Source organism: Periplaneta americana, chromosome 13 (assembly GCF_040183065.1).
Source record: "Periplaneta americana isolate PAMFEO1 chromosome 13, P.americana_PAMFEO1_priV1, whole genome shotgun sequence".
Classification (NCBI taxonomy): domain Eukaryota; kingdom Metazoa; phylum Arthropoda; class Insecta; order Blattodea; family Blattidae; genus Periplaneta; species Periplaneta americana.
Genome location: NC_091129.1, coordinates 147,521,639 through 147,534,505, shown reverse-complemented (window position 1 = coordinate 147,534,505; position 12,867 = coordinate 147,521,639). Strand labels below are relative to the sequence as shown.

The 12,867-nt window shown below is 35.8% G+C and overlaps 1 protein-coding gene across 1 annotated transcript in view; it reads left to right on the top strand.

Annotated features, from left to right (window-relative positions):
- The window catches only part of Kap-alpha1 (karyopherin alpha1), a 37,478-nt gene that overhangs the window by 5,875 nt on the left and 18,736 nt on the right, over positions 1–12,867 (top strand). Inside the window, exons 3-4 of the mRNA XM_069844441.1 lie at positions 681–896; positions 3,490–3,710. Of these exons, the coding sequence (XP_069700542.1) occupies positions 681–896; positions 3,490–3,710 (437 nt within the window). The remainder of the gene's footprint in view (positions 1–680; positions 897–3,489; positions 3,711–12,867) is intronic.

Sequence of the window (12,867 nt, the reverse complement as noted above, 5' to 3'; positions counted from 1 at the left end):
GACCGCAAGGAGATGCCTATGTACCCAGTGGTATTTTCTGAACTCTGAATGCTCTATAGTTCCACTCACTGTTCAGGAATCTACGTGATCTCTTAAACTCTCAATCAATGTCAATTAGGTTGCAACTCAAAAAAATAACGATCTTTCCTTCAGCTCTCAATAACTTCAAATAGTAAACGAAGCAAAACACAAATAACTGTAGCATTGTTGTTTACCATGTCCTACTTCAGGATTAAATCACAAGACTTACATAGCGATCATTTTCAAATAAAAATAATACATTCCATTTCGCAATGACTTTTGTGTCACACAGTATATATGAGCCGTATACAGTGAAAAGTAGCAATTCATATGTCCTTCGTGCTATCCACTGACTACTAATAGTTTAAATAAATTCAATATTAATTGCTACCTTGTGCTGTACTTCACAGAATGTTTACTTTAACCCTCGTTACCCATTTTTGACTTACACCACTTCTGCTCTGAACGGCTCATATAAATGTCTATTTCAATCGAATAAAATGCTGGAACTTCGAGCTAAAAAGTTTGCATGTAAACACAGCAAATATTGACTACGGATGTTATTTAGGTAGTATTACTTAGGAACCTAGGCTTTATAAATTCCAATGAAGCTTTAAAAAATTACATGTTATCTTACGCAACAATTTTTTCTGTTCTAGGAGGATATTTTATCACTCATCAATGCACCTGGCATCACACCTGGAATGGTGCAAGCACTTTATAGCAGTAATGTGGAAGATCAGTTGACTGCTACTCAAAAATTTCGCAAACTTCTGTCCCGTGAGCCAAATCCTCCAATAGATGAAGTCATTCAAACAGGAATTGTACCGAGATTTGTAGAATTTCTCCAAAATAATACCAACTGCACGCTTCAGGTAAGATATGAGGTTTTCTTCATAGTTTAATGTATTATATTGAGAATTAATGTTGCTATATTTTGCATTTCTGAGTTCGAGAATTGAGATATGTATTGAAATATTGTATATCATTGTATGAATTATGTATTTTTGTAGGAGATTGTTTGCTCAATTACTTAGTTGTTATTGAGAGTTGTAATAGTATAGATTTTATGACTCATTATTTTTACTTTTTACTTTTCCAGTAAGTCCACGAGTTAATCAATTGCTTATATTCAAGTGTTAAAAGTAGTGTATGCAAGATTCAAAATGGATTTTACTTTTCATTATATAAAGTATGAAGAGAGAAAATTGTGATACTCCAAAAAATTTATGTTGAGAATTTCGTGGAAATACAGGTTTTCATCACCCTTAATATTAATAAAGCATCACATGCCTTTTCATCATTCTGTGTCAGCCATTTCTCCTACATTATTGGACTGAAACACACACAATTATGCTCCACTTCCAGAATTGGCAGACTGGTTTCTTCGTGATTGTTCGTATAGTGCAGAAAAAAACTGACATTTTTAGAACAAAAGTATAAACAGACCTTGCATTATGTTATTTTCTATACCTACAAAGAGAGAATACGTTGTTGGGAACAGTGATTTAGATATTCTTTTTCACTTGGAGGTTTTAGTATAGTGAAGCCAAATTCCCCCTCCCCCTCCCAATGGCAGGTACTTGACTTTGATAATGCAGTCAAACATCTTCCTTTATAAGTGAGCAACTGTATATCTTTTTGTCACTTTTGCGTTGCCCTTGGTTCATCATGGGAAACAATCTACATAATACTAGATTATGATTATGATTATGATGATGATGATAATTAAATGGAGCAATGGTGGAATGATTTAAAGAGAAATAGGAGTACCCCTTGAAAACCCACCACCAATAAATTGTACAGTCCTCGAAAGTAATCCAATTATTGGCAATAAAAGTTGTTGTCTACCTCTTCTTAAACTGATATGTACCATCTTTCCACTTCTGCTACATAACTCCAGTAGCTCAGAACCCAACTTTTGGACTCGTCCTTTTTATTTCTTTTCTTCCTGCCTGATGATCTTAACTCCACCATAGTAAATAAAAAAAAAAAAATAAAAATATAATTCTACACTTAAAATTATCGCTGTAATTTATTTATAGACTTTTTATCTTGTGTTTAAAACTAGATTATATTTATGTTTGTATTACCTTTCTTTTGTGTTTCATCATCTTGGAATCCTTTCTTCTTTTAACTTCAACTGTCCCTGATTGTCTTTCCTATCTGACCGCCTTTAGTCTGGCCTCTTTGATCCATTCAAGATCAAAGAGACACGCAAGCCCTCCAACCACGTCAAGGTAGCAGTCATGAGGAGGGACGATGCCCCTACCCATACCCTATCTAACTCATAAAATAACTGAGTGTTGCCCCCAACTACCCACTCACCTGGGAGGACGCCCAGGGAAGTGTCCCGACATCACCTGTTAGGAGACCGTCCCAACTCCAGAGAATGCCTCCACCTCTTCAGATAGGTCCCTACCATCAGGCACTACCTAAATATCTGTGTGTGATATGTGGTCAGGACTTACATCTGACACTATTTCTTATTTTGGCTCATTTTGCCAGCATCATCATCACCAGATTCAGAAAGCAATGGGAAACTATTTTTTCTATCATCTATTTCCTTAGTACTGTCTGGTAGCTGCTTATCTTCTTCTTCTTCTTCACCTTCATCTATCCCTTATGCCTTGCAGCATCGGGTCCTCCACCCATTTCTTATATCTCTCTTGGTCCAATGCCAATCTTATTTCCCGGATTTCCTTCCCTCTTCTTCTCACGTCCACACCTGTGGAGTAACGGTCAGCCCGTCTGGCTGCGAAACCAGGTGGCCCAGGTTCGAATCTCGGTCGGGGCAAGTTACCTGGTTGAGGTTTTTTCCGGGGTTTTCCCTCAACCCAATACGAGCAAATGCTAGGTAACTTTCGGTCCCAGACTCATTTCACCGGCATTATCACCTTCATATCATTCAGACGCTAAATAACCTAGATGTTGATACAGCATCGTAAAATAGCCCAATAAAATAAAATAAATAAAAATCTTCTCCTCACCACATCATTAATGTATTGTTCCCATTCTATTCTTGGTCTACCCCTCCTCCTTTTACCTTCTACTCTTGATTCGAATACTTCTTTCACTTTCCTCTCATCTCCCATTCTAACCAGATGTCCAAACCAATTCAGTTGTTTCCTTTCAATTTGTTCTGCCACTGGTGCCTGCTGCAGTTCATTTTTAATATTTATATTTCTAACTCTATCTCTCTTAGTTTTCCCAACTACTTTTCTCAGATATTAGCTGCTGTTATGGTCAAACACAGTACAGTAGCAATCAGATCACCATCGATCATTACAGGCAGGCATTTAAAGAAGAGAAGGAAAGTGTTTAATGCCAAAAACACTTAGTAAAACAACAGTAATCAAAGATGTTGATCAAAGCTCCACTGTGCATTTAAAAAACAAATTGTTGAAAATAGCGTCTTTGTTTTGGACGAAAATTGATGTGATTGTTTAAAATATTTCATTTCTGCAGTTTGAAGCAGCATGGGCTCTAACAAATATAGCTTCCGGCACCTCCATGCAGACTCGCATGGTGATAGAAGCTGGTGCTGTTCCAATTTTCATTCAGTTACTGGCATCAGAATATGAAGATGTGCAGGAACAAGCAGTCTGGGCCCTAGGTAACATTGCAGGAGACTCTCCAGAATGCAGAGATCATGTGCTGGACACAGGAATTCTTGTGCCACTACTGCAGTAAGTTTAAAATATTTATTTTGGATCTGGGAACTAATTAATCCGAGTTTAGGATCTGTTGAATTCTCAAGTTAATGTCTCATCATTTTCAGTCTATCTCGGTTTCTCTCAATTCCTGTAGGATACTTGTCCGTAAAATAATGGAATTCTTTTTTGGAACTTGCTACCCAATTTTTGACTTCATCATTATTGCTTTTCAGCAGCTCAGTTCAGTTATAATACAATTAATAAGTTCGTGTTATAAAATTACAGCTATTAATATTTACATTGTTATGTTATAATGTAGTTGTAAGAAAATTGCGTATTGTGCACATAAAATTACTTTAAGGAGCAGAACTTGTTCATTGAAAAAGTTTCTTGTTTGGACAGTAAAACAATACATGCCTCAAGCTAATATCATTTAAAACACTTTTGGACCCTTCTATTGTGACTTTAATTCTATGTTAAAGAGTCAGAGGAGCACCTGGAAAGCAGAATTTTATTACTGATGATAGGATAAATGTGGTTTTGATTATCAGAAAACTTATATATTATTCCTACTTTTAAATATTAGAGAGCATCTATGACAATTAGCTGGCAGAACCAGTAGCACCTTAGAAGTAGGAACTGTTTGAGGGCAGTACGAAGGTCATTTTGGCAAAGATCTTAGAAAATAAATTAAGCTAATTTTTTAAGGTTCTATGCTACAAACTTGATAGAAGCATAAGACATCTTTATTATTCTTCCTAAGTACTTAACCGAAAGAATTTTTTCTTGTTTAAATAATTATTTAGGCTAATGTTGAAATGTCCCGCTCCATGGCGTCACGGTCTAAGGCATCCTGCCTAGGTCTCGTGTTACAGAATGCGCGCTAGTTCAAGTCCTCATGGGGGAAGAAATTTACTCATGAAATTCCGGCCAGTGTATGGGACCGGTGCCCACCCAGCATCGTGATGCACTTGGGGAGCTACGATAGGTAGCGAAATCCGGTTGCAAATACCAGCTATAACGGCTGGGAGGATCATCGTGCTAACCACACGATATCTCCATTCTGGTTAAATGATCGTCCACCTCTGCTCTGGCATGTGGGCGTGAGGCCAGCAGCCGGCTGGTCGGTGTAGGCCCTTCACAGGCTATAGCGCCACGGATTATTAATGTTGAAATTGTCACATTCTTTACCAACGTAAATTCCAGACACTCATAACAAAATGAAAAGTCATGTACTTCCAGACCTTTCTTTTAATTATTTTTTTTATTCAGAAGAAACAAAAAAAATAATAAATAAATTTGTGTTGTTTAATTTTCAGTGTGAAATCATTTTGAATTATTCACTAAAGAGACATAAGAAGAGTAATGAGAACTGTACATAAGCAATTAAGTAATTACGAACAGATTTTGAATTGAAGGAAAGAAAAGTTATCAATGTGACTCAGAATCTCCTTTTTTTTTTTTTCTTCGAGAGAGAGTTGAAATCATCAAATATTACTATATGTAATGATTGAAAGATGCACTGGATTCTTACACATGCAATCCATCTGCTTTCCAAATTCTTGAATACTTGGGTAACATTTACGAGTGGTAATACATTCAACCAAGTATGAAGTTAAGAAGTTGAAATTACATACATTGTTCTAGCACAGTGGTACTCATTATGTGGGCTACGAGCCATACACGGCTTTCAAATACATTTATCACTATTAAAAACAAAACTGTTCATCCCTCTATCATTACTAGTATTGAGAAATAAGTTGAAAAATGTATCGCATTTTATTCTTATTGGCCATTGTAATTAAACATTGTAATCTGAATTAAAAACAACTTTTAAAATTTCCACAATTAGTTGCTGTGTTGGAACTTGTAATTTAGACTGCAGTGCAATATTGTAAATATGACTTTTTTTTTTAAGAAGAAATCGAATATTGGAAGAAGAAGAAAGAGCCTTTTTGATTTTTTTTCGTATATGCGAAAAAGGAAGGTAGTGACATGTTCTTATCATCTCGTGATATAATAATGGGTTATAAACATTTTGATCTTAATTTATACTTACTTACTTACTTACAAATGGCTTTTAAGGAACCCGAAGGTTCATTGCCGCCCTCACATGAGCCCACCATCGGTCCCTATCCTGTGCAAGATTAATCCAGTCTCTATCATCATACCCCACCTCCCTCAAATCCATTTTAATATTATCCTCCCATCTACGTCTCGGCCTCCCTAAAGGTCTTTCTCCTCCGGTCTCCCAACTAACACTCTATATGCATTTCTGGATTCGCCCATATGTGCTACATTCCCTGCCCATCTCAAACGTCTGGATTTTAAGTTCCTAATTATTTCAGGTGAAGAATACAATGCGTGCAGTTCTGTGTTGTGTAACTCTCCATTTTCCTGTAACTTCATCCCTCTTAGCCCCAAATATTTTCCTAAGCACCTTATTCTCAAACACCCTTAACCTATGTTCCTCTCTCAGAGTGAGAGTCCAAGTTTCACAGCCATATAGAAGAACCGGTAATATAACTGTTTTATAAATTCTAACTTTCAGATTTTTGGACAGCAGACTGGATGATAAGAGCTTCTCAACCGAATAATAACACGCATTTCCCATATTTATTCTGCGTTTAATTTCCTCCCGAGTGTCATTTATATTTGTTACTGTTGCTCCAAGATATTTGAATTTTTCCACCTCTTCGAAGGATAAATCTCCAATATTTATATTTCCATTTCGTACGATATTCCCGTCACGAGACATAATCATATACTTTGTCTTTTCGGGATTTACTTCCAAACCGATCGCTTTACTTGCTTCAAGTAAAATTTCCTTGTTTTCCCTAACCGTTTGTGTATTTTCTCCTAACATATTCACGTCATCTGCATAGACAAGAAGCTGATGTAACCCGTTCAATTCCAAACCCTGCCTGTTTTCCTGAACTTTCCTAATGGCATATTCTAGAGCAAAGTTAAAAAGTAAAGGTGATAGTGCATCTCCCTGCTTTAGCCCGCAGTGAATTGGAAAAACATCAGATAGAAACTGACCTATACGGACTCTGCTGTATGTTTCACTGAGACACATTTTAATTAATCGAACTAGTTCCTTGAGAATACCAAATTCGATAAGAATATCATATAATACTTCCCTCTTAACCGAGTCATATGCCTTTTTGAAATCTATGAATAACTGATGTACTGTACCCTTATACTCCCATTTTTTCTCCATTATCTGTCGAATACAAAAAATCTGATCAATAGTCGATCTATTACGCCGAAAACCGCACTGATGATCCCCAATAATTTCATCTACGTACGGAGTTAATCTTCTCAAAAGAATATTGGACAAAATTTTGTACGACGTCAACAAAAGTGATATTCCTCAGAAGTTACCACAGTTGGTTTTGTCCCCCTTTTTAAAAATAGGTACAATTATGGACTCCTTCCATTGTTCTGGTACAATTTCCTTTTCCCAAATAGCAAGTACAAGTTTATAAATTTCGCTATATAATGCACTTCCACCCTCTTGTATTAATTCTGCTGGAATTTGATCGATACCTGGAGACTTGTACTTTTTCAGATTTTCTATCGCAATTTCGACTTCTGAAAGCGTGGGTTCGGGTATAAATGGCTCAGCAGTTTGTATTTCAATTTCGTCCCGATCATTTCTATTTGGCCTATGTACATTTAGTAGTTGCGCAAAATAGTTTTTCCATCTGTTTAGGATTGATGGAGAGTCTGCAAGCAAGTCACCATTCTCATCCTTGATCACACTTACCCTTGGCTGATATCCGTTCTTAAATTCCTTTATACCCTTATATAAATCTCGAATGTTTTTATTCTTACTATTTGTTTCTACCTCATTCAGTTTTTCCTTCAAGTAACCTCTCTTTTTATTCCTAAGTGTACAACTTGCTTCCTGTCTTTCATTGAAATAATTATCTCTCTTCTCCTCAACTGGATCCTGTAAGAATTTCAATTTTGCCTGTTTCTTTCTTTCTACTACCATGCAACAATCTTCATCAAACCACGGTTTCTTTTTCTTAGTTTCATAATAACCTATGCTCTTCTCAGCTGCAATTTTGATACTATCTCTGATATTTTCCCACATGCTATTAACATCTAATTCTTTCTCAACTTCGTCGGAACTTTCTAAAGTGGCAAACCTATTCGAAATTTCGACCTGATAATTTTGCTTAGCTTCCTCGTCCTTTAATTTCAAAATATTGAATTTAGTAATATTAACTTGTTGCTCTACTCGCTTGGCTACTGATAATCTTTCTCTTAATTCTCCAATCACCAAATAATGGTCAGAATTACAGTCTGCACCTAATGGTCAGAATTACAGTCTGCACCCCTGAAAGTTCGAATATCTACTATACTAGTATGTCTCCGTTTATCTATCAAGATGTGATCTATTTGGTTGTGTGTCAATCCATCTGGAGAAGTCCAAGTATATTTATGTATATCCTTATGGGGGAATGTTGTACTTTTGACAATTAAATTTTTCGATGTGGCAAAGTTGACTAATCTAACTCCATTGTCACTACTAATTGCGTGTAGGCTCTCTTTTCCAATAGTTGGTCTAAAAATATCCTCCCGTCCTACTTTAGTGTTGAAATCCCCCAATAATATTTTCATGTGATATCTAGGGAACTGATCAAAAGTATGTTCCAATTCCTTATAGAAGCTATCCTTTATATGGTCGTCTTTCTCTTCTGTAGGGGCGTGAGCATTTATAACTGTGATGTCGCACCATCTACGCTTAAGTACTAAATATGATAACCTGTCACTGATAAATTCGACCTTTTTTACTGCTGATTTTATTCTTTTATGAACAAAGAATCCTGTTCCTAATTGGTGATTATTGTTTCCTTCCCCATAATACAACAAGTAATCTCCTATTTGTGATATGCCATTCCCATCTAACCTAACCTCTTGTACTCCCACAAAGTCTATTCTATATCTAGCTAGTTCTTTTGCTACTAATGTTACCCCTCCTGTTCTATAAAGACTAGTTACGTTCCAAGTGCCAAATCTCAAAACCTTATTCCTTTGCTGTGGTCGTGCCAGAGAATCAGTCCTATTCCGGGGCTTATTGTAGGGATTCGTAACAAGCTGTTTTTTACGGTGATGGGTTGTTAGCCCTTTGCCCAACCCCCAAGCTGGAGGATCACCCCTTATCTGCTGTCCACGACTACTTATTCAATATATTCGCAGCTACCCTCCATATCTGGAGGCCGTCTCCTCTATCCGCAACCTGAGGACGCACCATGCAGTGGTGATAGGGACCCACCATACATGGATCTTAATTTATAGGCATTAAAATACCTTGCACCCAAATTTAGAAAGCAAATATCCGAAAAAGTCACAGTCAAGGAAGAAGACTGAAAATGTTAATGTCTGTAGTATCGGAATAGAAAAAAAATATATTCATTCTGCATCAAAACAAACCGATAACTGCTGTGGAGTCCAAACCTCCTGATGTTTCATGAGCGCCAATACCAATCGAGTGTGATTTTGCCAGAGTTACAGAACTAGTCAAATAAGATGACGTGTGTTCTTCGAAGCCAGTACTGCAGGCTGTCTTTTCTTTTAATGAAATAGTCCTACAGAAAATGTGTTCGTAAATTTCAACTGCATTTTCCAGAAGCTACCAGAAATTATGTATTATAAATATTTTGAAAGTGGCGAGAAAAAGGTTCGGTTTTTAATAAGAAAGACAGTATTGTTAGACAATAATATGAAATCATTCAAAAGCCACTTCTAACTTTAAAGCATTATAAATATTTTAATATTTGACGCAGAAAAAAAAAAAACCCATTGGAAATGTATTTGCCATTCTCTTGTTCAACAAACATCATTCTTTTTGTGACATCATGCACAGCATTTTGCAAACAGTGGGTCAGTTGAATAGAAGTCAGTAAACTCTTATAAGTGATTACTCGACACTGAAAATTATTACTGATAAGTAAAGGTCTTCATATATATATATATGCTAAAAACTTACCTGGAGATAAGCCTGTGCAAACCTAAATCCACAGGCAAGTCTCCTCATGAGTGGGCAAAAAAGTATCGAGGCTTTTGGCCTTGAGGTAAGTCTTCAGACTTCTAGGACTACTTGAAATTTTCTTGCTGTAGCTCTCTTCAAATTAAGTGACAGAAAAATTAAACATAGAAATAAATGATACTGCAAGCATCTAGTAAAGATTTCATTGGTACATTTTGCAGTTCTTTGTAGAGAAATGGTGGCAAGCTTTGAAAATTCAGATTTAAGGAATTTTTATCATGCATTTCTCTTAGAATTTATGGAAATGTGTAAATATTTTCCATGGAAAATTAAATAATTTTTAATAACACAACAGCGAAACTATAGATATACTCAACTATCTCTTATGTCTTCTTGGTGAACTAAAAATCTGGGAGGTAAGTCTGAGCATGTATGGGCAATCATCTAATTCAGACACACCTCCCAGAAATAAATCTGTACAGACTTACCTCCAAGTAAGTCTTTGCGTGTATGGGGCCTTAATAGCCGGAAAATTTTAAGTGTTTACAGAATAAACAAATGAACAAATACCTATATTTAGATGTGATATATTGCAGATGGTCTTGCTAAATAACGTAACAGAGGACTCATTTTCTGCTGTAAACTTAATGCTCCATCTCTTGATTCGTCACTGTCAGGTAAAAATAGTCTGTGTTAAGAAGTTGATACTTCCTCTTTCAGATGTCAGAAGCATCTTTGAATTACTGGAATTTATTCTGTTTTTCCACCTCTTTTTGTGATATATAGGTAGAGAAGTTGTTGTTTCCTTAACAACAAACATTCAAGTCAACTCTTTAGCAAACTGAAAAATGTGTAAGTAATTATTAAATCATACAAGTAATTATTGAATTTTAATCCCAACATTTCAAGTATTCATTAAACTCTAAACTGCACATTTTTACTTAAGTTTATGCAATTGTCACCAAGTAATCACTGAAATTTCTGCAAGTAGAAGAGTTTATTTATTTTTATTTAATTGACTCATTGTCTTGGAATATTCCTAATTTCTTGCGAGATAACATCTTGTAATTGCTGTAAGATTGTTGGGTGTGACACGAAAACTCTGTTTTTTCTTGAGGTAATGCCACAATCAAAAGTCGGCCAAATTGAGATCTGGAGATTGTGGAGGCCATACTGCTGACACGATCACCAAAGACCTGTGTAATTGTTTTGCGGAGTGTAGATGTGGCCTGTGGGACAGAGCACCATCAAGTATGAAGATATGCTTTTAGATCATGATTCCTCAGCCTAGAAGTGACGAAGTTCTGTAGCATGCAGTAGTAGTGCTCCCCATTTACTGTGACAGTGTCTATTATTCTATCTAAGAAATATGAATAAATTTATTGTGAAGTGAAGCCACACCATATAGTGAATTTCATATCATAAGACATTGTTGAATTAAAACTTGGGGATCACTTTCAGATCAAATTCTGCAATTACTTGTATCCACTTCATCATTAAGAAGGAAGTGTGCTTCGTCTATCCAGAAAACTTTGTTCAGTCAGCGATTTTATTAAGTCGAATCTCTGCTAGCACAATTAAAAGCATATCGATTTTTTTTAAAGAACTTAATGTGCAATACCATGACTTTAAGTCAGGTGAGTTGGTGAAATAAGGGAAGAGTCTTGGTTATGAAAACAGTCTCCTCTTGAATGAATGAGATGAATAACCTGATATTGCATTGGCTGATATAACTGAAATACTGTATGATTTTCAAATTTGAAAAACAAAACATATTACTCAGTTGACAAGTGCAATTTTCTCTTTGGAAGAAAAGTTGAAAATGTATGCAGAAGAATAAACAGATAATGATTTTATTAGTTCCCATATTTTCAAAATTTTATTAATGAAAACCCAGAGAAAAGTCTAAACTTTGAATAATTCATAGAATTGCTCACTACACTTTGTCACGACTTAAATATGAGATTTATTGGTTTCGTTTCAAATTCCATTCAAATTTGTTGAAAATCCATGGTCAGTAACAACTGCATTTGAAGTAAGACATCTCAAAAACGAACTTGTTGACCTCCATCAAGATTCAGAACTAAAAGGCATTTTTTCAAGAAAAGAAAAAAAATTAATACTGTTTCAGAATTTTGGAAAACAGTTCCGGAAATTTTGGTGTCATGTGCGTATAAAATGTTGCTTGTTTTTGGATCATCATATGTTTGTGACGTGAAAGATAAAGTTATAAAGTGTAAACACAGATCTCATCTCACCAATGTCAACCTGGAAAACCTGCTGAGGATTGCTGCCACAAATCAATCTGTGATATGATTTTACAAAAAAATAGCAGAGTCTGCCCTTCAACATCAGAACACCAATAATATGTAACTGTGAGTTATTTTATATTTATATACTGATAATAATAATAAAATTTACATATTGCTCATTACCAGTAATGTGAAATTTGTTGTGGGTGTAAAAGAAATTGCATTCGGCATAATGCGTCATTTTTTGCTGTCTTTCAATTTCTAGTGAGTACCACTTGCAGTTGTGCATTATGAACATGTATGTTGTCAACAAGATATTTAAAGAGCTGTTTGAACAATATTTATTTCGTCATGATGTAAAATGATATATCAGTTGCTGTAGAATTGTAAGAGTTGGATAGACCAGTAAGTTAAAAATTAGATGTGTGTTATATTGGACATCAGGGGCGATTTCTCAGGGCATGCTATGCTTGCTGCGCAAGCCCAATATTTTCGTAGAATGTGTATTTCTCAAAATGGAGTTACGTACATTAAAATTTATTTTGATTTTTGGAATACTGTATAGGCGTAATACCATCCGCAGGTTGCACACCGCAAGTATCGCAACGCTTGCTCGTTTCTCGGAGCTACAGGAAAGACGTAGAATTAGCGAGAATATGATGCGCGTGCAAGTGCCTTCCTCCTTAGTCCGTCCTAGGCGCACATGCTTCTATTGTGTGTTGTTTGAAGCTCTGGTCCAGGAGCTACACCAGCGACTATTTAACGTTACACAGACCAGTATTGACAGCGGGAATGTGCTGTGATTTGCGAGTGCAATGTAATTGTATGAGCGGAATGTATGTGTTAGCTGCTGCATGTATTATTAATTCTTAAACATTAATTTAAAGTATTGCAATGAGTTCGGAATTGTGTGTTATTGAAACATTATTAAATC